Source organism: Dipodomys ordii, unplaced genomic scaffold, assembly GCF_000151885.1.
Source record: "Dipodomys ordii isolate 6190 unplaced genomic scaffold, Dord_2.0 Scaffold59, whole genome shotgun sequence".
NCBI classification, from domain to species: Eukaryota; Metazoa; Chordata; class Mammalia; order Rodentia; family Heteromyidae; genus Dipodomys; species Dipodomys ordii.
In genome coordinates, this window is record NW_012267275.1 from 2309215 (window position 1) to 2334164 (window position 24950).

At 35.9% G+C, this 24950-nt stretch overlaps 1 protein-coding gene across 1 annotated transcript in view; it reads right to left on the reverse strand.

Annotated features, from left to right (window-relative positions):
- Mctp1 (multiple C2 domains, transmembrane 1) overlaps positions 1-24950 on the reverse strand; it is a 541169-nt gene that overhangs the window by 80445 nt on the left and 435774 nt on the right. Inside the window, exon 18 of the mRNA XM_013022079.1 lies at positions 14889-15008. Coding sequence (XP_012877533.1) covers positions 14889-15008 — 120 coding nt within the window. The remainder of the gene's footprint in view (positions 1-14888; positions 15009-24950) is intronic.

A 24950-nucleotide genomic window follows, 5' to 3' on the forward strand; every position in this document is an offset into this window, starting at 1 on the left:
ACACACACACACACACACACACACACACACACACACACACCCTTCCTTAAAGGTAAAAAAAGGAAAAGAGTGACATAACTGCATGTTAGAAAAGATACATTTACAAAGTTTCTTTTTTTTCTTTCTTAAGAGAAAATCTTTCAGGTTGGCTCCAGAATTCTTTTTCCAAATTACACTTTCTGATACCTTACTTGAAAGCAAGTAGTATTAATCAAACAAAGGAAGGACACTAGGGAAATCAGAAAGATGTAATGCAAGCAGTTAAAAGTGACATGACCTTCTGTAATGTCGCTTGTCACAGACTTATATGCCACACACTGGAGGAAGGTCTTGAAAGAAACGGATTCTTGCTACTATTCCTTGAATGTAATACTAATAAAGATGACATTTTAAGAAACACACACAGACAGTCCCAAAAGCAGTGTGCCAGCTACATTACAGCCAAAGGATAAGCAGATAACATTATTTTAAAAAGGATAATATTTCTTCTTCCATATTCAATATTTGCTGAACATTTTTCATTAACATATAAAATGCAATATGTGGCTGTACATTTTAAAAATCAATTTATAAAATGGAACAAATCCCATCTATAGTATCTATATATCCTCTATACATGTAAAAGCATTTCTTTCAATATTTTAAGACATTTTCAATATAACCCAATACCATGGAACATTTTATAATTTGCAAGGAAATAAAATTTTACTCGACCAAAGATGGAGCACAGAAGTGACTGGAAGGATGCAACAAAAGAAAGAAGACCAACCCAGTATAAGAATGAATAGTAAATTCAGGTATATTGCATTTCTAAAATCATCACAGGACAGTGAATATTAATTACTGCTTTTTAATCCCAATGGATAGATAGTGCAGGTATAATCCTAAGGTAACAAAAGGAGACTTCAAATAATTCTTAAAGCACTTAGCATTATAATTTTCTTAAGAATTATGTCTTCCATTTCTCTGAAACACTGAAAAAATTGTGATGTTAAGCTTGTAAAGACTAGATCTTGTGAAAATATACCCCTTGAAAGCCAATGCTGACATAAACTACTTTCTTTTGTATGTTTATTTCCTTGAAAATAATCTTTGAGTTAAATGGATGTTTTGATATGTGTGGAACAAACAGTTGCACAATTCAAATTGCTTTACTCAAGCAGTCTATAAAAAAAGCTACATATTTAAAGAAGAAATCACTGCTGTTTAGATTGTGCAACTGCAATGTTAAAATATTAAAGAAAAGTGGCACAAAAGAAGATGCAGTTTTAATTTCTATTCACAGAACATCAAATGTGTACAGATGCTCATAATGGGACACATCACACTAAATGTTTATTTCTACCCAAGATAATGGAAGAATTAGGACAGGATGGTATTCTTCCACAATTTTAAATAGCAGTCCATTAATATCATGTGTGTGCATAGCCAGGCAGAGCATGCAATTGCATGCCCATGTATTCAGTACACGTGTAAGTATAATATGAAGTTATGGAATGCCTATGATTGAGAATAATGCATATAACCATTTAAGTGATTTTGGACTACTTGGAAGTTATCAGAGTTTGGCCGAAGACTTTTGTCGTCAGTAAGATAATTACATGCATGCTTGGGCAGACCTGTTAGGCTTCTCACAAGACTTCTGAGAAGAAACTTTTGCAAAATGAATGGTACAATTACACGCACATACAATTTATTCCATATTTGTAAGAATACCAAGACACAAATGGGATAATGTGAGGTTTCACAGAGTATAGTTCGAAAGCATGTATGATGGCGGCTTGGTTTGATTCACGCTATTAAGGATTTGACCTTGAAATATTTCAGCTACAGTAGTTATCGAGATAGCTGAGCCACTAGATGTAATAATAATTAGTGTGATAGGCTTGCATGTGAGGCTGAATATATTGCAATACAAAAGAAGGCAGACAAAAAGAGAAACGCATTAGTTCTTATTGCTAAAAGACTTCCTGATTTTTAAAGACACACTCAAATACAATTATTTCTTGCAGAGTGCATTTCCTTGGCTCTTTCTGGGAAGTGCCATGTTGTAATTTTGTCTGATTCTTAATAGAAAATGTGGCTTTAATGTGGCTATCAGATGACTTTTGATTCATGCCACTGATTACATACAGCCTGTATTCTGCATCAAGAACTGCATTCTGATTTGCAGTATATTATGCTTTGCTATAAGGTGTGAAGACAGAAAATTTACTGGCCAGGAGTATGCAATGTTTTATTTTCTTAAGAGTCAGCTTAATATGCAAAAATATTCTTTTACTAAGAAAGACTATAAACAATAAATAATGTGAATTCTATAATAATCATAAACATCTTAAATGATTTTTTCCTATTTCCTTCTCAGTATTCTTAGACTTACACAAAGCACTGTGAACAGAATTCTAGTGTTTACTTGAGTGATGTCTCCACCTAAAGGCTTCACAATGTATTGTATATTTTGCTTAGAGGAAAATTCTAATCGTGGAGTCTTTAGGATATTGCATATTAATTCAGTTTAGTGGGGAAAAATAGGTCAACTATTAACCTTTAATGTTCTTCTAGAAAATGCTTTCGTGAACATGTATTACTTATCAGGTTGAAAAATATTAAAAAATTCATCCCACCCAATGAGTTATTTAATGTGCTTTGAAAGCAAGTTGAAAAGATAACTAGACTCATTACTAATGTTTTATAAAATTTAATATTTTCAAAGCAAAACATTTTTGGCTTAAATGATAAAGTTCAAATAAAATGGAAGTTATTTCTTTAAGCCTCTCTATTTAAAGTCATAGCTCCATTCCAAAACAACTTTCTATTTTTAAAAACATGGCACAATTTCAAATGTTTGACGTTTTGAAAACCACCTAAGGAATTTGTGTTTTTTAGTCTGTCTAATGAAGGCTTTGCATTATTATTTATTTAACACATTTTCTGCAAAGCAAGAAGAGGAAACTGCTGTGACTTTTGTTAGAGCAAGTGTCCTGCCATCTGCTCAGAAGGTGCCTGGCTCTAACCTCATCACAGTTGCTCAGGAACATTAACACTGCAATAGGCGAGTTCTTCTCTGATAAATGTATAATTTAGCACATGTATTACAGGTCAATATGACACTTTTGGAACAGTGGGAAATCTTCAAAAAAAACACTTGAAAACAAAAAACTTATTTTAGAGCTTTATGTTAGCAAGCCTTTGGACTGTGGTGACTGGTTATTATTTTACTTCTACAAGAATTCACAGGAATTTCCTACTTAAGCAATATGCTGGGGGTCATGGAGAGAAGGAGTAGAATGGGTATACATTTGCAGAGAACAAAATCTGGCATGCGTGAGTTTTGTCTTTTTTCACCTACAATGCTTTAAGGCCTTTGAGAATATTGTATTAGGGACATTTAACTTTATAAAAGGAGCATGTTTTAAATACCAAAACACATAGCTAGAAGACACCAGTTCTTTGTTTTTATCTTTTTCTATAAGTAACAATAAAATTATTATTAATAATATTTTACAAAGAATAATATTCACAAAAGACAGCCCTGGTGGATTTGGACCTGAAAGAATGCTTGTGGTAAGTAGTACATTGTAGCTCAGAAGCCTGAATGAAAAGAATATCCAGGAAACCTCAAACAAATCCAGCTAACAGTTATATCTTCCCACTTAGCAAAAAGCCTTCCTGGTTCATGTCCAATTTCTGCTATATGGTGCATTGTATGATTGCTAAATTACTGCATTGTGCATTTATAATATTTATAGTACCAACATTTAGTTAAATAACCTTTATGTAAGATTTATGCTGATTTTTTTATTTCTCACTTAATGGCAAATTATGAAGAGCATGTTTCATAAAGATAATTCTCCATTTAAATTCATCAGTCCATTAAATATTAAAATTATGTTTCTGATGCAATCGAGAACAAATTTGTCCAGCTTCAGTGATTATTTGCTCTCATAAAAATTAGGCTTGATTAATAAAATTTAAATGCTTGATTAAGTTGACATTTTCATGTTTCATTCTGATTTATTAACATTAGTTCCTGTCTCCAGGCTTGGTAGCTCTTGTAGGTTTACCTTTCCCTTTCCCTAAGTGAGGCTATTTAAATAGAGTATTTTGCTTCATGACGGCTCTACTGAGTTGTCCTTCACTTCTGGTGCTGCCTGCCTTTGTCTCTATCCACTGTACATGGTGGAGAAGTATGTTGTATAATAATCAGGAAAATATTTTTATTTTCTCACAGATACATGTATATAGTATAAAAAGACATACATGTATAGTATTTCTGAATATTTCAGTTTCTTTGAAGCTTTAATCTGTACAGGATTTTTTTCTCAAATTTCTTCATATGCTTTTTCAGATGATACAGAGATTTATATTGGACTGGTATGTATAGATATACGAGAGGGATTATGGACACAGGAAATCTTACTGTGGCATTGCTATTATCTTTGCCTAGATGAGTAAAACTAAAAACAACTACTAAGGCTGTGGAAAACCATTCTCTTTAATAATAGTTTTTAATAATAGAAGACAATGCTTCCAGAGTTAGCAGCTTACAATGTGTAAGCCCCCATCCTATCCATACTGACCTATCCCCACAAGGAGGTATCTGTCATTTATTGAACACTTATTCATTATATGCTTGATACATTGTGTTGTCTTTTAAATCCCTAGGTAAACATCTCCAAGAAAGTAGCTGTTGATCCATTGCATTGGAGAGGATATTGAGATCTAGAGGAGCGAATTTGTATAGTGAATAACTAGGAGGTGTTGAAGTTAAGCCCATAAATACCTTCTACCACTTGGAAAGGTGCAGGTGGCAACACCTACTATCAAGTTGCTGATGCTCATTTGGGTACTTTGTACAGGTTAAAGAAAAGTTCATTAATTCACAATTTTGGAGCAAGAGTTTCATTTGCTGCATCACAAGAGGATTTAGAAGGAGAAAGGGAACCAGCCTCAGAGCAGAACAAGGTAAATACATGTGGGTAAGCTTTTCTTTATAACCATCTACTCTCTCAAGAATTAAACAGATCCTGAAAGAACTACATTAATCCTTTCAATGAGGCAGCATTTATGCAACCAATATCTTCATGTTCCCTTCACCATGACTAAGCATTCATCTGATGGAAAAGAGCTGGGTTTCAGGGAGAAATCCACTATAAATACTCAGAGTATCTCTTTGCTATGGGACATTCTCAAATGCCTCTCTAGACAATCTGAGCAAGATGTGAAGGGTTCAGAAAGACGCAGGGGCTAATACATGAAGGTAACTAAAATGTGCCTTCTAGGCCCACTACCACTAACTTTAAAACAGAAGTCTCTTCTCTGAATCTTGATAGATCTAAACTAAGACTTGTGCTTTCTAGTGAGGAGATCTTCAGAAAATTGCCTTTTAAAAATAGAAGTGTTTTCCTTCCTTTACATCTTTTTCTGTTTGAACATGTCACGTACAGGTAACACTCATCATCTTCCACTCTAGGGTTTTTATCTTTGCAATTTTAGGTGTAGCTGCAATTGGAGAAGAGAGTAAAAGGACAGTCTAGGAACCCAAGAAGTATTAAAGGCAAACATGAGAGAGGGGGTTTGGAGGGAGGAGGGAGGGGGGAGGGAGGGAGACAGGGCAGGGGGAGAAGGAGAGAGAGGGGGGGAAAAAGGGAGGGAGATTGAGGAGGGAAGTAAGGACTATGGATGTTTAGATATTTAGCCTTTTTTTCTCTACATACCACACATTCATACATTCTGTACAACTAGGTACACTTTGTACCTATTGCATCCAGCTATTTATTTTTTACTTACTAGGTTACAAACTGGGGAGAGGAGGGGGGTGAAGAACAGGCCTTTGTTATCTTGAAACAGCTAACTCTGATAGTACTTATAAGATTTTTTAAATGTGTTGACTGGAAACAATTGTGCATTAAAAAGTTAGTCTTAGCCCAGTGCCAGTGGCTCATGCCTGTAATCCTAGCTACTCAGGAGGCTGAGATCTGAGGATCACGGTTCAAAGCCAAACCAGGCAGGAAAGTCCGTGACACTCTCATCTCCAATAAACCACTAGAAAACTGGAAGTGGTATTGTGGCTTGTGGAAGAGCGCTTACCTTGAACTGAAGAGCTCAGAGAAAGTACCCAAGTCCAGAGTTCAAGCCCCACAACTGACAAAAAATAAAGTCTCTGATTTGTACAAGAAGATCAGATTAAAACATTTGCTCATTCATCAAATATTTTGAACAATTATTATGCAGCTATGACTGAAACTTGTTCTGTGTTGGAGTTAAATTCAAGTACAATAGTTATAGGCTACTAAGGAAGACTGACAGCCAAATATTTCAGCACAGTGAGAGAGTTAAGTTCTTATCATTATGGTTTCTTTCTAATTTAGTCTTGAGGTTCCCTCAAATGAGGCCATAGGCCATGACCACCCCTTTCTAAGAGAGCTCTGCTGGGAAAATATGGATACCAGACATAGATATGATAAAGACATATGGGAGGCTCAGTCATGTTGGCCAAGTAAGACACAATGAGACACTAAAAGTGTGTAAAACAGAAGAAATATCTTACTTACAGTCTCGGAATGGTTAGGGTCACCAGGGAGAAGCAGAGGGGATTGGGAGACAGTGAGGAGCTCCACCAGGGGGCAGGGCATTTGGGAGGAAGCAGGGACTTGTGGGACTATGTCTTTATTAGGGCCTGCAGGCATTATCCCCTGGCTAATTAAAGAAAGCACGTGCAAAGAATTTATTTACAGGACCCTGGTGTGAACCATAAAGTTTAATCATAGGCAGCAGCTGTGAGGGGTATGGATTTGTGATTAGTGTGATAAGTAAAAATAGGCTATATTACAAACAATCCCAAAGAAGGGAGATTTTTAACTAGCCAGAGATGAGCAGGTACCAGTGGGTTTCAAGTAACTTAAGAACTTAGGTCAGAAAATGGATGCCTAGGCAGCAACTGTGAGACTTAATTTCTGAGAGTACCAATTGGTGGAGAACTGGGAGGAAAGGGAAAAAAGAAGTCAGCAATGCTTTTCTAGAAGAAATAATTAATGATTAGCGAGGCACATATACATAAAATGCTGAAGTTTAGCAGATTGCAATTTTTTATTAGTTACCAATTTTTTTTAAAAAAAGATCTTCAAAAGGCATATACTTTGGTCCAAAATGTCTTCCTAGAGTTTGCCAAAATGCCTAAAGATTTAAGATTCTTTTCCTTGGGGGACAAAAAAAAAAGGAAAGAAAAGAAAAGAAACTTTTTTGTGGGTAGGGCTTGAACTCTGGGCTTGGGCACTTTCCTTCAGCTCTTTAGTCAAGGCAAATGCTCTACTGCTTGAGCCACAGCACCACTTCCTGTTTTCTAGTGGTTTATTGGAGATAAGCGTCTCATGGACTTTCCTGCTGGGCTGGCTTTGAACTGTGATCCTCAGATCTCAGCCTCCTGAGTAGCTAGGATTACAGGCGTGAGCCACTGGTGCCCGGCAAAAAGAAACATTTTTAAAGAAAAGTATTTAATAAGGAAAAAATAGTATTTTTATAATGAAAATTATGCCACCATTATAAAGCAAAGTTTTTCTAGCAATATATCAGAATACCATTAACTCCATTATAAAATACAGAAGATTTTGTTGTTGTTGTTTGCTTGTGGTGCTGGGAATTGAACCCGCGATCTCCTGTACACTTGGCTAATGCTCTACCACTTACCACCCAGCCCCATTATAGAATATAAATGTAGGTAACCTCACCATGGATTCACTATGATTAATTTTAAAGTACATGATAAAAAAACCCAAACATTTGTGAATATATTTTAAGGAGTAGAAAAGCAAGTTAGGATATATAGAATCTTGGGGTACCTTCTGCTCCCACTGCTCTTACTGGAGCAGAGGTCAACCCATCCCTGGTCTTCTTCACAGACACTGTGGATCCATCCCATCTCAAGGTTCCTCTTTTCTCAAGGTAGAAGACTCTCATTCAAACTCTTCTTCATCAATGTAGTCCCACCCCCTTCTTACAGCTGCAAAATGAACCCCCTACAAATCCTACACAGGTCATAGTTGGAGGAGTCCCAGAATAGTCTAGACTAAACTGCTCCGAACACCACATTTAGTCTTTATGAAGCCCTCTGTGGCTACAGAGGCACAGTGCACCACACTTGGATCAAGTCTTTCAAGTGCCTTGCTTTAAGGATGTCCAGTGCTACAACCATGCCACATATCAATCCATAATTTCTACCTGGCTCCTAAGACTCCCAAGACTCCACAGATTTGGCATAGCATGTATATCTCTATTATGGTGCCCTACTATGGTCCAAGACTAGACTTTGCCCATCTCTGGGACACAACTGTTTCACCTAGAGCATTCCTACTCAAACATATTGATTCTGCTAAAGTGACTGTCTTGGATTCAGTTTCCCTATTTTTCCAAAGACATAAGCATCATCCCTTCTTGCCTTTGCTGGGTATGTGGGATGGACATACAGGAAGAGAGGCAGAGGATGTAGGACTGAAAGTCTGTCAGAATTACAATTTTGTCTAGCTATGCTGATGAACCATTTGAAAGTGTTTTGACCTTTTTGTGCCTTGGTTTCTTTCTCTCCCAAATGGTAAGAAATCATGGTTTAGTTGAATCAAATGAAAAGAAGAACATGAGAATATCTGGCTCATGTGTTTATCCCCTCTTTGATCCGATATCCTCACCCCTTTGATCAATAAACATTGCAAAGACCAAAACAGGCAAGAAAACAAATGCAAACAACTAAAAACCAAAACATTAAATTCTACAGAAGAGTCTTCCTATAACAATGGGGAAATAGAGCTTATTAAGCTTTGGTTTGGATGGGCTCATCCATGTTGAAAGATGTTAGGGAACCAGCAAAAATAGCACAATGTTACAATTAGAATTTTATTTCAGGGTCATCTTTTCTTTATGGGTCTACAGGCAAGGTGTCATTGTGATAAACTTGCCAAATAAATATAAAATTGGAATTGCAAATATGTCACATGGTTATCTAAAATTCCAACTTAATTTATCATCAGCCCATTTATTTGTTATTTTAGGAAATACTAACTTGGGGCTCAATTCAGACTTTGTGGATGCAATTGGAGAGAAACTTGTTAAATAGAAGGCTCCGTCATCTGGGAAGGGGATAAGAGCATGGTAATAATGTGGTTGGGAACATGAGTGGAGAAAATGTGGAAATCCATTTGGTCCATGTCCAGATCCTGATATGGTTTTGAGATGAGCTGGGCACAACTCTGTACAGTGAGTGACTAGCTAACAAGTCTAACAGCTTTGACAAGGGTCACAGTGGAGGTGGGGGGAGGGACTGTTTTCGATTTCTTTGCTCTAGTGATTGTGTTGGAAAACTAAAGGTCTGGCTTTTTCATGGTCCTCCTTAGCTTTTTGCAAGCTGTTGACCTTCTGAAAAAATTGAGAAAACTGCTGTTGAAGTAAGCATGAAGGAGAAAAGAGTAATCATCCATTTTTAGATGTGTTTATAGGCTGTATGAGTCAATGCTGCTTCTGTTAAGAGCATTGAGTATGTGGCCTTTTTTGGTTCAGAGATGCAAATGGAGACTTGTGGTCTATGCTACTTGCAGTGAGTGATAAAACCATATTGAAGTAGAGAGGTTCTAACTTATATTCAAAGTGCTTTTGTAAACAAGTCCTCTAGTCTATCTATCTTTGGCTAGCCTTTTAGATCCTGTTAGAAATAGTTTACTTGTTACTATTCCACCTTTTCAAATATCCCATTGTGGTTTGCTTTGTAACCAACAGCAGTGACTGAAAAAATATACTACATGTGTTTGATTGACAGGAATTCAGCTCGAACACCAGATGTTTGGTAGACATTCTTAAATTTTCCAACAATAGTATTTGTGATGTAAGGAAATTTTTTCTTTATATCTTCATTTCTAAAGATGAATGTTCTGTTCCTAATTGGACCAAGCCCAACCAGAAACAATATTCAGTTTTATTCTAAAGGGGAAAGTAAGAACTGAATGCTTTGTCATCAGAGGGAGCTAACTAAATATTTCAGTGTTTACTAAAGCATTTCTGCAAGGCAGACTTTGTCTCAATTTGTGTCATAGTCATATCATGAGTCAGAGAGTGATTTCATCGATCTGCTCCACTCTTCAGTCTTTTAATGCCACCATTGATTAGACAACTGAGATTGTTGTGTAGGAGGCATATCATGATAGTAGGAATGAATGTTCTTTTAAAGCATAATTAAAAAACCCAGCTTGAAGAATTTCTGTATGTTAACAAAATTCAAAGACTTTATTCACTAATGTGGAAGAGCCTCAGCTTTGATTAACCCTTTCCATGCTCCTCTTTGGGGAGGGGGGATCATTTCCCAGACCATCAAATGCAAAAGCATTTGAGGAATGGATATCCAGCACTATTTCTAGAGAAATCAGTAGGCACCCTTGATGGAATCTGAGGACATTTGGGATTTGTGTAAAAGCCCTGGATGCTAAAAAAGTGTCTTAATATGAAAAACATTCCAAGTGCATACTACAGAATAGCCCGAGGTTTCAAGAAGGGGCAAACAGAGATTAAATAACATTTTCCCTGTGGAATTTAGTTTATCCTCTTTCATTTGTACTTTCTTCATTTATAAAATGAAGATAAAACTATTTAGAATTATTTGCTCGATAGAGTTATTGTAAAATATAATACGATGTCTCTGGAAGGCTTAGCAAGATATCTGATACAAACGACATGCTTAATGAGATCTTACTTAATAAGATAGAGTCAATGTGACTTCACTCCCCTCCCCTCTGTCATTTATGGGTGAAAGTTGCACAGGGAAAGATGGGATATAGCAAAATAGAGCCCCAAGAGGAGATGAAATTGATGGAGCAGTACAAACTTTAGACTGTGGCCTCTTGGGAAAGTTTGTCCATAGGTATATGTGACAACCACAGACCGTGAAACAGGACCCTTGTTTGCCTGCTCACCCATTTCCTTGGGTCCCTTTTCTTAAGAACAGCTTCCTGAAGCTTTTTAATTTTTTTCTTCATATAAGTGTGTTCCTTAATTGCCATAGATGAAAGGGCCAGGGGTCAGCTGGCATAGAAGGAGTCAGTCCACTGGCTGGGGTAACACAATTGGCCTTTTCTCTCCTGAGAGAGGCTGATAGGATGAACATTAAATACTTCACAGAGCACCTGGGTTTAATAAGGGTTCAGTAATTAAATAGACATCATTTCTTAGGTATCTACCCTTCAATGTAAGGTATTTTTGTCTTCCAGTGTCTGTAACCTGTAGAGTTGGTAGCATCCTAATAGGCAGTTCACGGGAGAATTTTCCTCAGTGTTTGGAGTGACAGCTGAAACCAAGAGAAGGATGACATTTCTATCTATATCCCTTTCATACCGGGGACATTGCTGAATAAAGCATGCATTAAACAGGTTCCTCTGGAAAAATCTAACAATCCGCATGCTAGAAATGTTAATGCCACTGTCCCAGACTAGGTAGATTCAGGCCTAGGATTTCTTATTTTTAACAAGTCTAACAGTGGAGGTCAAATAACATTTCTAACCACACCTCTTCCTCAGGAGCTCCTCATTTCTCAGGAGTCTACATTTTCAGCCTCACAAATGGCTGTGCTTCCTTACTCTATCTTTAATGTGTTCTAGTCATAAAATGTAAAAAAAAGTATTTGGAAAGGATTATTATCATTTTTCTTATTAAGAGTCACTATAGAAGGTAAAGGCTCCTGAAATTTTGAGGACCTCCAAGGTAGACATGGCTTTCCTTAATAAACAACACACCATCCACCCTTTCCTATTAATCTCAACTATCAATCAGTATGTTGAAGACAGAATTTTCACCCACATTTCCTCTTTCACAGTATTTATTTGCTTTCTCCTCTCAACATCTGTATCATGGAACTATTATTTCCTTTTGTCTCTTTTCGGTATAGTCCTGAAGGTCACTTACATTTTTTCCTTTATACTTTTCATCCTAATCAATTTTCTCAGCTGAATGAACAGTATTTATTATTTTAATGGCAGAATAGGAATAGTCTCCTCCTCTTCTCTTCCTTATCTACCCCCCCCTCCACCTGCCCCTGCTCTTCTCTTTCTTTTTCTTTTCTAAAACAGCAAGTCTTCCTGGTTTCCCTTGTTAGCTGTTGTGTGATTAATGTACCTTAGAGACTCTGTAAAGTTTTATACATGCTGAATGATTCTGCAACATTTTGGGGATACCAGTAAGGGCTTAGGGCAAACTACCTTTCTTCCAGGGCTATGTACCAAGCAGAAGAGTTACTTAGTCACAACACAGCAACCCCTACAACATTGTCCCTTAATTTGCACACACATGCACATACAAATCCACACATACACAATCTGCAAGCAGCAAAGTATAATCCAGGTTTCTTTTGAAAAGGAGTAACCAGTTCAAATGCACAGCTGGGTATGCCAGAAAACACATAATTAAACAAATTGGATTTAAGAGTTACGTAAGGCCTCAACTGAGCCAGTGAATGAGAAGCTGAATGAAACGTTGTGATTGCTGCTCTGGTGCCTGGGAAGAACAGAATATGTGGATATGTGTGTTTGGGACAAATAGAAGGCAATTACTGAGAGTTATGGAGTGTAGTTGGCGTTCTATGAGAGTTAGACTATAGAATGGTTCACAGTGGGCTGTACTGGGAGATAAAATGTTCTCCAGGGCTAAAAGGGGGGCATTTGTTAGAAGACATGTGACTTAAAGGGGAAAAAAAGGTAAATTCTATCAGAGTTTTGTTTTGTAAAAGATAAAGGGAAGTAGAAAAAAATATGTGTCATACAATTTTAATTATGCATTATTCAATTTTTCTACAGACTTATAAAGTATTTGAGAATTTTAAAGTTCACTTTACAAGCCAGTAGAAAAATGCGATCGAGAATATATTATATATTTTAACCTCCACTTTAAAAGTGGACTTACAGCCAGGACAGCTATACTATTATATAACAAGCAAATTCCATGGTTTCAGAATTTTTCACTAAGAATTCTCAAATCGTTGACTAAATGTTGAAGACATACTCCCTCATAGAATTAAGAAACTAAAATGAAATTACTACTTTTTCCTATTTGCAAATAATCTTGTTTGCAAATTTGTCTCAAGGCAACTGAATGAAACATAGTCTTCTCTCGCACAAATCTTCTTGCAATAAATGAGACGAGAAAGCACTTGTCTGAAAGAGTCCTATTTTCTTAGAGAGAATATTCTGTATTAATTGACATAAGTACCTATTAGTTTCCATGACACCAGTGCTTAAGGTATTTGGGGGTTTGTCTCTCAGTGTACAATAAACTATATATCTATAAAATCTTTGCCAATGGTAATAACTTCTATTGATGCTGCCTAACCATTAAAATCTCTTAGCAATCTCATATTTGATTTGTATAGTTTACTAAAAAATGTTTTGAACACTTCTAATTTTCAAAGCGTATGCCAGAGAAAGTTGTAAATTAAAAACAACAACAGACTTTCTTCCTTTAAGCTCAGAACTTAGTGAGAGAGATGGAAATGAATATGGTATGTTGTCATGAATTTGGTGGGTATGCATCAGCATTTTCTCTTTTTTCAATGATTAAATTATTTTGAAGGGGTGGGTGGAAGGAGGGTGAATATGTTGAAGAGATCACACAGATCAAGGTATATTATATACATAAACTGCTTTGTTAAATGGCAAACAAATTCAATATGTATCCTACAAAATTAAGAAAAGTAAGGGAAGGAGTGAGTGTCCAGGGTTGGATGAGATGAAAGGGATAACAATAATCAAGACCCACTGTATTCATAACCTGCTTTGTTGAATGGCAACTCCTTTGTACAAATGCTTCAATATAATATTTTTAAAAGAATGCATTGTATTCATAAAAATTACTTTGAAGAGGTAATTTTTTTTGTCAGTAGTGGGACTTGAACTCTGGGCCTGGGCACTATCCCTCAGCTCTTCAGCTCAAGGCTGGTGCTCTACCACTTGAGCCACAGCATCATTTCCAACTTTTTCTGCTTATGTGGTGCTGAGGAATCGAACCCAGGGCCTCATGCATGCAAGGCAAGCACTCTACCACTGAGCCACCTTTCCAGCCCTTAAGTAGATTCTTATGTTTGACAATCCTTTAAGTTCTTCTCAACAGTTGTTCAACGAATCATCCAATTGCAAATGTCATGTTTGGAAAAGAAACCCTTATTTCATTTATTTATATGTGGGAAAACCTTTGGAAGTGTATTTTCTAGGAGTATGGAAATAATTTAATGTGAATAATACCTGGCAGAAGAATAACAAAAGTGATTATAGTGTGATAGGTCCACTTTCTAATGTAAAATTCTTTCTGAGAAAGCAATGGTTGTCTCACACATTTTAAAGACTTTCAAATATGCCAGAGAGGGCATTTTTTCCCCATTGCTCAGTGAACATCTATTGAATTAAGGTACTTCAATATTCTTCCCTAGGCAACAACCATCACCTCTTCCTTCCTTCCAATGGTAGTCTACAGAGAATTACCTTAAATAAAATACATTCATTTGGTTTGTTCATTAATAACTTTGTGATAGTACATCTTATTTCAGAATTAATTGAGGAACAGAACAAATCTAAAGAATAAAAGAGACAACTATTTGGATTAACAGTCTTTTACAATTATAACCTCCCCCCCCCAAATAGTTCATTCCTTGGTGTACTTTCTGCTTTAGTTCCTACCAAGAGGAGTGATGCCAGAAATAAGTGAATACTTTCTGTTGTGTTAAGACTAAAGAGCTGCTGGTAAAACTTTCTCCAAACATGAGTATTCATAGACAGAACCTCTGGTTTGGAAAACCAAATTCAATGTTGATCTTGTCAGACAGAGTAGAAATAAGTACAAAAACACACACAAGTAAGAAAGTAGAGACTTACTGTATCACGTTGCCTGTTATCTTTCCCTGATATTATCAAGAAGTAGTTCCATGTCAAGAGTAACAACAAAACCAGCGGTATCATGTAGAGCTCAAAGTTCCAGACAACAAAGAGAAAGAGCTGAGGAGAGGGGAAAGAGAAAGAGATGAGTCAACTCTGAATTTCATTAGACAGGCTCTCTTATTCATACTCTACTTCAAAACCCACAAAACTAAATGCTTCAAATCTGGAAGATTTATCTTGAAAATGAATCCTTGAGAACTTAAGTATTTTCTAAAAGCACAACTGACCCCTGGAAACTAATGTGAAGATTTTACTTTGTTTAATTTCTATTAAGGAAGAAACCCTGCTATCATTACATTGTCAAAGAGGTAATTTTAATTTTTCTCCACCACTGCAATTATTGTTAGGTTAGACAAAGTTTTTTTTTTTTTTAAAGCAACAAAATGTGCTTCCTTTGCATTGTCAGAATAGCCTGGTCTATCTGCCTTAATGACAAAGAATGAATCACTATTAAACATCAAGGATTTTCTTCTTCTTTTAATCTCACTTGGATAACACAATGAACACATTATAATAGGCAGACAAAAATGCTAAGTCTACAGCAGAGAGCCCCAAAGATTTCACAATGTGAGGACAAAAAGAAAACAACCCTGCCACCAACAAGTATAAAAAAAGTCTGTCTTATATTCAGTATTACACACAAATCAAACAACTATGAAACACAAACATAATTCTGTCAAATACAAATTTAAGATGCCTTGAACATCAATTATTCCTCTAACTATATTAACTATTTCTGTGGTAAAACACAAATATCAGTCTAGGAGCACAGGGTAGCAGATGGAGCCATTCTAAAAGCATTTACATGGTAAAGCAAAGGACTTAAGATGTAAAATGTGACCCCCTCCCCCCACTACCAGAGGTAATACTGGACTGATAATCTATTTTTCTTGGGCCTGTGGCTTCTGCTGTCAGACTCAGGTAATGTTAAGTCAGGTGGATTAGAAGAGCTGGATTCTATACCTGACTCTAAGAGTAACCTTCTACAATATCCTATCTTTAATTATGGAAACAATGGAAGGATCACTTCATAGTTGTGGTAACAAAATAGCTAAATGTAGTTTAACTACATTACTATATTACCAGTAGCCAATAAGGTAATGAACAAAACAAAAAAACCCACCAAAATTTATTATGATGCCAATGCTATTGAACATTAATTATTGCCTATGATCCTCAAAATCTAATGTTAAAATCTGAAATTTATCAGCCCACTAAGATTTAGATGAACAGTAACTTAACTGTGAATTTCTGCTAGCTAGCTAGGAGAACATAAGTATCTTACATTTGACAGGTCGGGAGAGGAGGGTCTTAAGGATAAATGTGTCAGGCAATGTTAGCAATCTACAGCCTTCTCAGAAAATCTCAATCAAGCCTGGAGGCTACTCAAGTAGCAGAGAAAATTACACTGTGGAGTGCCAGAGAGACTCTTTGATTAAGGGACAGAGAGATAATTCTGGGATTTAGAAAGTCACCTGGCCTCAGAGTTTTCCTATCTAGACTGAGGTCTACAAACTTGATCACTTCTAACATCCCTACTCTACTAAAATGACTTAATGACATTACTGTACCATTTGATATTTTAACATTAAAATTTGAGAAATGTGAATTTCACTGAATTTTTCTGATATTCATCATTCTAAATGGATACCAAAGAGTATAAATGGTTTAGTAAACCAAGAAATGAATTTTGGACAGAAATACATAGAAACAAATAAGTTCCTGAAAAAAGTTCTAATTAATGCAATTTGTGAAAAGAAAGTATTTTCCTTATTATTTACATAATAATTATATAAATTAGTGATGATTATGATAATTAACATGTATTTTTATAAAGATACCTTTCAAAAATGGGAGAAAATGTGGGAGGGGTGGCACTGTTCAAAAAGAAATGTACTCATTACCTGTCTTATGTAAATGTAAACCCTCTGTACATCATCTTTACTATAAAAAAATAAAAAATATATACTTTTTCAGGAAATGAGTTAAGGAAAATTTGATAGCATCAAAATATATAAGAATGTTTTGAGTCCATATAAGTTCTTTATACATTTATTTGTAATTAATTTAATCAATCACTAAAATGCATGCTCATTAAGGGTAAAGACTTTTTTGTACATTTTTTATTGTAAAAATGTTGTACAGAGGGGTTACAGTTATATGAGCAAGGTAATGAGTACATTTCCTATTGAGCATTGTTGCCTCCTCTTTTGTTTTCCTCCTACCATCCCTTCCCTCCCACCTCCACAACTACCTCCCCTCCTCTTTACTCCCCTTCCCCCACAAGTTGTAAAGTTTGTTTTCAACATAGTGTTTTGTATATAACATTGTTACAATGGGTCAACCTGTATCTTTATTTAAGCATTTTGTTTTTTCCCTTCCTCTCCCTGAATTAGAGAAGTATATATACAAGATGCAGTGTATCAACATCAACATCAGTGAAAATAGGGGTTACACCATGGGGGAGGAACATACAAAGAAACATAAAAATCACATGGTACATTATAAATATGTTAGAAACAACAGCAAGAAAGAAAAAAGATATTTGGGGTTCATTTTGCTTAACATCATCTTATATGGTCATATGTATATAGCTTTTGACCTTTTCTGCTTGCCCTACACATGTACTAGTTATTACAAATAAGGGAAGTCATGGGACCTATGTTTCTTTGGGCCTGCCTTACTTCACTTAATATAATTTTTTCCAAGCCTTTTCATTTCCTAACAAATGGGGCAATATCATTCTTTCTGATGGAGGCATAGAATTCCATTGTATGTGGAAGAATCTGCCGTGCTCCTGGATTGGAAGGATCAACATCGTGAAAATGGCAATACTTCCCAAGGCTATCTACAAATTCGTTATATCTATCAATATTCCAACCCTGGTTCTTCAGTGAAATAGAAGGAGCAATCCAAACATTCATATAGAACAATAAAAGACCCCGAATAGCAAAAACGATCCTTACCACAAAGAACAGTGCTAGAGGAATATCAATACCAAATTTTAAACTCTACTACAAAGTCATAGTAATCAAAGCAGCTTGGTACTGGCACAAGAACAGACCTGAGGACGAATGGAATAGAACTGAAAACCCAGAAATGAACCCATAGACCTAAAGCCACCTAATCTTTGATAAGGGAGTTAAAAAAATAGAATGGAAGAAAGACAGCTGCTTCAGTAAATGGTGCTGGCAAAATTGGTTAATCACCTGTAGAAAACTAAAGCTAGACCCTTACATATCACCCTGCACCAGAATCAACTCCAAATGGATCAAAGACCTTGGAGTCAGAGCAGACACTCTGAAAACATTACAGGACGGAATAGGAGAAACCTCCTTGGCACAGGCCAAAGTTTTCTTAATAGAGACCCAGAAACACAACAAATCAAACAAAGGTTGGACAAATGGGATTGTATGAAGCTGCAGAGCTTCTTCATGGCAAAGGACATAGCTAGCAAGATCAATAGAAAGCCCACGGATTGGGAGAAGATCTTCACTAGCCATACAACAGACAAGGGTCTCATATCTAAAATATACTTGGAACTCAAAAAATTAAATCCCCCAATAACAAATCCTCAGACTTCTTTCTTGTTGCTTTTAGAGCTTAGAACAGTAGTTGGGGTATAATAAATAATCAATAAATTTACTGTTCATTGGAATAAACACTGGATTCAAAAACATTAAATAAAAGTTGATTATTTATATTAGTAAAAGTAGTATAAAACCACTCAAAAATAATAGAAAGAAATGAAAACAAAAAACACCTGATTTCAGGAAACTGCTTGTATAGTTATAATCTGAGATGCAATGAGCACATTTCTCCTTCTTTAGGCACTGCTTTCAGATTAGCTTCTCTTTCCATCTTGGCTATATTCTCATGAATTGTTTTATGTATTAGAGTCTGATCATATTCTTTCCTTTTGGTCCTTCTCATATACTTGCATTTGCTTGGTGTGTGTGTGTGTTAGTCCTGGGATTTGAACTCATAGCCTGTTGCTGTCCCGAAGCTTCTTTGGCTCAAGGATAGTATTCTACTATTTGAGCCACAGATCCACTTCTGGCTTTTATTATTGTTCAGTGGAGATGGGAGACTCACAGACTTTCCTTGTCAGGTTGCCTTCAAATCACAACCCTCAGATCTCAGGCTTTTGAGTAGCTAGGATTATGGGTGTAAGCCACCAGCAGTCAGACATTTTACTTGATTTTGTTGTGTTCTGCTTTGATAGGTAGGACTTAGTTTATCCTACTGCTAAATATGACTAAGTGTAAGCATTTTTAAGTTGTTGAACAAATATAGTCTCCTTGTAACGTCTACACAGTGGTGTTAGAAGCATTGTGCTACCCAAAATACACTTACTATATTCTTGCATTGGTGTCTGTTATAGCCCGAGAACTACATAGAAAACATTTTCTAGCTAATAAGCCTATAAGTAATCAAGACATCATCATATCTTTTTGACATAACTAGTTGCTTCAAGCAGTAGAAACAAGATCCAATTTCTGGGAATTTAGCCATCTTCTCACTACATCCAAGTCAACATCCCAAAGGCTCTTTCAAAATATAGGACTCAGAACCAACACATTTTTCGTGAATACCTGCGTGTTCACACACACTATCTACATGGTCTTCAGAAAATATTTCAGGAAAAACACAGAAAAGAGAAACAATGTAAGAAATGACACCAGCTTTTGGGGAAGCTTTAACAATAGGAAAACAGTCTCCTATTACTTGTATAATTGAGCTTCCACAGTTGAAAGTACCAAGAAAGGAAGGAAAAAGAAGGAGAAGGAAGGAAAAAAGGAAAAAGGAGGAAGCATGGAAGGAACAACAGAGCTTTGAATAAGTTCTATTAAATAAAGCTCTATGAAATAAGTTCTATTACCTAGAGCATTTATGTTCATATAACACTCAAAAATGACAAAAACTCTTGAAAGAACACAAACATACATTTTATCAGTAAAAATACTTTTGGACATTTACCATGTGGTATGCAATATTAGACGTTCAAAAGTAGGACAAAATGCTTTCTGGATTCAGATTGCTCAGAATTACTTTTGAACACGGGATCAGTTATTCATTATGGTATAGTGAAGATTGTGATTTTTGTTAGCTGGGGAGAGCTGAGCTGCAAAGCTCAAACTATAAACAATAAAGCCTTCATCCTCTCAGGGACCTCATGCACTAAGGTCTGGGAGGAGAGAGGGAGATAATGGGTTAAAATGGCATGGAAAATAAATTAAGGAGTAGCAATTTTAAAATCCCAATGTATTCACAAAATACAAACAAACTGTTTAGCATGTGTCCTGACCCATGCTTCTAGGATCTGTAGGAAACATGGAAGGAGATCCAAAGTCTCTTGTTTTTCAATATTGTATGAGGCAATAAGGACTCTCACAAAGTTATACCATACTTCATTTCATTCATCGCCATCAGCCTCTCATCCTTTCCTTATTCATAGGACATTATTTAAAAGAGAGTAGGCACATACAACTTCTGTCATTAGGATACTGAGGGTTGTATATATTATCCTTGTCTGCATTATCCTGAAGCTCTTTTTCAACTGCTTTGGCCTGGCAGCCATGGCTATTGGATCTCTTAAGAAACTGTCCTAGTCAAGTAGGCTGGGAAAAGCATAGGTGCTCACATCAGGCCCAGAGGCATCCAGCCTCCCCAGCCACTTGCCATGTGGCCAGAGGAAAGTGACTAGATTTCTTTGTTTTATCATCTGAAGAGTAGGAACAATACTACTTGTGGAAGGAGATGGAACTAGTCTAATGCTTGTTACCAAAAGGTGCTCAGCAAGCAGGAATGTATTGGCTCAATTAACACACAACGTTTTGGTCCTTCTTACAGCTTCTTGTCTTTTCTATGCTACCCCAGGAGCTGTAGTTAATAACTGTTTCTAGAATAAGAGCTATGTGGAACCATGCCCACAAGAACAAGAAGGGATGATGAAAGGAATGCCGTTTTCAGTGGTTTTATATTTCATTTGGGGCATTCATGTCTCCCTTTATCATGGTGTCCCACACTGACACTGGGATTGGTTATATTACTCCACTTATTCAAGAGCGGAGTAGCAAATATGATAAACACACAAGTTTGAAAACCTTTTGACACAGTTAACTCCATCTCAGCGAAAAGTCAGAGAGCATCCAGAAGCAAAGCTACCAACCTGAATGGAAACACATGTGAGTCCAGCTGAGGACAGAAGAAATGCCCAGTTCAACTTGCTTCAGATGGCTGACCAACAAAATTATGTTGTTCTAACATACTACTTCTGGAGCAGCTTATTATATATTATATAACTGATGTATATAATTCACAACTCGAAGACGATACTGTGATATGGAAAGACATGGATCAGACCAGAAACCTGATCATTATAGGGCCTAAGCTCATTGGTTATTTTGTTATTTTTGTTTTTTAAAAATAATGCTTATATTGCATTTTAATAGTGGCTTGCCTGTGCAGAGAAACCCAATATAAATATTTTGGTCACCATTTGATATGAGAAAAAGATAAAAAAATTAATGGGGACATGGTTCCAGTGGCAGAAAACTTGTCTAGTAAGTATGAGGCTCTCATACTTCAAATCCTAGTACTAAAAAACAAAGCAAAACCTAATGGTGAAGTTGTAGTTTGTGGCAACAATTTCATTCTTCATTTTTCTTACATTCTTATATGGCTTTGAATATCACAAGTTGACTGTTCACTTAATGCATGTGAAAGTGATTTATCACAAAGTATTATGTAGGCATATTGTTAATGTAAGGTTTTTTTATATTTACTTAATTTTTTCTAAAAGATTGTGAAGACTTTATAAACTAATGCTCTAAGTAAGCCACTGTGATAACTATGTTTGAGTAGTTACAGAAGCTGGGCTGTGTTCTCCAGTGGGATTTGGATTGCTGAAAACAGAGGTGCTTGCTTGAAACGTAGAAGTTATGTTAAACAGGGAGTTGCAGTTAAAAGTTTTATTAGCAAGGGAAAAAAGGAAAAGTTATTTATTTATAGAAACTCATTATTACTAGTAAGTGGCACGCACATACATTGAAGATTTGGAACACTGAGTAAAAACTAGTAGATTTAAAGTTTTAAACAATTTTTAACAATCCCATGCCCCTACTTATAATAGGAAAGCTTGCTTTGAAATAGAAATTTCATGAATATAAATTTCTGTCCATATCCTTTATATTTGTAAATCCAAATGCAATTTATCTAAATTACTGCTGTCTTGTCCATAAAATGAGTACCAACATCACAAATGTGTAATACTTAAGTATCTATGTGGGTCATATATTAAAATCATTTTAAATTTTAATAATTAATATTCAGAATTTTAAAAATTACTAACTGAAAAATAATACAATTTGTTCTGGCAAGTATTTTATGTCATTGCATGGAACAAGTAGGGGGAAACGTTCCCAAGAGAGACTATGAAAGGTGAAGCAGAATACCTCATTTAAAAAATTTAATTTACATTTATATTGTTATTATTAAGGAGTTTTGAAAAGGGGTTACAATTCCATGTCAGGTCCTGAGTACAACATTTCTTGGACACTGTCACCACAAGATTACTTCATTGTTTACAAATGAGGAAATGAAGGTTCGGGGAGCTTGAGATTTGTCAAGAGCTACCATCTACTGAGTGGGAATCAGACCTTCTGATTCGTAACCCAGTGCTTTCTGAACAAAACCTCACTGCCTCTAGGATGAAAAATTCCTAGTGACTTTTAGTGCTTTGAAAGTGTCAATTATTTAGAAAATGATATTAGATGGTCTATACCTGTATTTGGACTGGTTGTAGTTTTTCTATGTCTCTAATTCTTCTTTCTTTCCTTTCTGTTAGGTCACTACTTTTGCATTAACATAATGGAAGAGGAAGATACTTCTTGGGTGCTGTGACAAAAGTTTAGAATGGCAAAGAGGTCAAGAACTAATGGTGGAAACGAGGTTTGTGGAGTCCAGGTCATTCTTACTTTCTCTTACTCTGTTGTGTGGTTCTGAATAATCAAAAGTTGGCCAGTCACAAGGTTTCTATTAAAGAGAGTTTTCCTCTGTCCAAAATGTTTAGAAGAGGTTAGCCAGGAGGATGTAATGGCAATAAGCCAATTACATTTTTCTGGACAAAAAGCATTCCAGTGTTTTAAATGAATATTAAGCAATCAAAACTTTCTGTCTTACTCAGAATGTAAGTGAAAGAGATACAAGGCAAATTACCTAAAAGTTAAGTGAATGCTTTAAAATATTATGATTTTATAGCAATGCCATTTCTTAGGAAGTACAAGATATATGTGATTTTATTTCTTTGAGTTTGGGGGGCTTAAAAGTCTCAGACAGGACCCAGTCATTCACATCACCCCATCAATTGATGCTTTCATTGAAGTGCCCTGGAAGATGCCGGCATTCAATGATCATTCAGGGCCACACGCGACAGTATCCCAGGGGGAGCCCACTTCAAAAAAATCATTTAAGTTGGAATATTGAATATCCTATTCTTTTGCAAACTACAGTATGTTTTAAAAAGAAATCTCATCCAAAATGATTAACACTTCCTACTGTTCAAGAAAAAAAGCCTGCCCTTTCAGACTAACAGCTGTGGATCATTAGCTCTCCAGTGATGAGATGTGTTTGATGAGTATTTTTCTTTCTAATTAAGAGATGAGATTCTCTATTTGACTGTCTCTTCAGAAAGAAGTGAAGAAAAAATTTGCTGCCTACATGGAAAGGCCATCTCCTACAAAACAATTAATTATTTCAGGGTCCTTTTAGAAAATCTTTTTCCTTCCTAATTTCAATTCATTTTTTTTTAATTTCTTGAACTTAACACACAGTTACACTCGGGCCTTCACAGTATTAACCCATTTTCCACCTAATCTTCACCCCCTAGTGTTTCTGTTTGTTTCATCCTTCAATAATATCTAGTTCAGGTAAAACGAAGGAAGGAAATGTGTCAAAGGTACATGTATACTTACAAGAATTCACCCAAAAGGACTTTTTGGTCGTAACAGAACATTTTGTATGAGGCTTTTCCCTCATATGAGAAAAGCTTCAATTTAGTAAGATAAATACAGAGGATATATTTTTTAAGGCAATGATGTAAAATGAAAAAGACCTTCAAGGTCCTTAGCAATATCTAAAAAGTAGCTATGGTAATGAATACTAAAAAGGAAACGATTTCCCCTTTCTCCATAAGACTAGGCTCAAACAAGAAAACTAGGGAATGAGCGTGGAGACCTAAAACATTTAGGTTTTCTTTTTTAAGAAAGCCTTAATAAGAGTAGGAAAATAGGCAAAACTTTTGGATCAAAAATGTGATTGAAGAGTACAGAAAATTTCCAGTGGGGAAAATAATCCAATGAAAGCCAGTGTATGAATCCACCAGTTGCTTTCTTTGATCCTTCTTGGCACTAGAGGAAAAAAAAAAAGGAAGGGAGGGAAAAAAGGATGGGTCATTTTCATTAGGTGCTCGCTGCCACTTCCTTCCCCAGGCCACAGATGGAAACAAGTAGAGACTCTTTAGTAGCCACAAGGATTAGGTAGAAAGAAGGTAGCTACTGTACCAGCATTTAGATGGTAGATCCCAGCCTGTGGATCACTGTGAAAACAGTAGTACATACATTCTTAGCTTATGAGAAATTTTCTTGCCCACAATGCTAACAGTATTCTCCTTTGAGAACCACTGCTAGTTTTCCAAGAACAGTTATAATTATAGTAATTATTATAATTAATATATATGATATATATTATAGAATATTATATGTAATATATACACAAACCTCTGTATATATACATATGATTAGATATGTTTCCAAGAGGATAGCATAATTTAGGGATTTAGAGATTGAGAAGAGATCAGTAGCAAAGAAAAAACTGCACACACTCAAAAGCATTTACATTAGATGGTCTCACCACTTAGTAATATTTAATACTTCTTTCAACCATGTCTGTGGAAAACCTGGAGGTGAAACCCTGTGCTCACTCTTCTTGAAGGCAAGT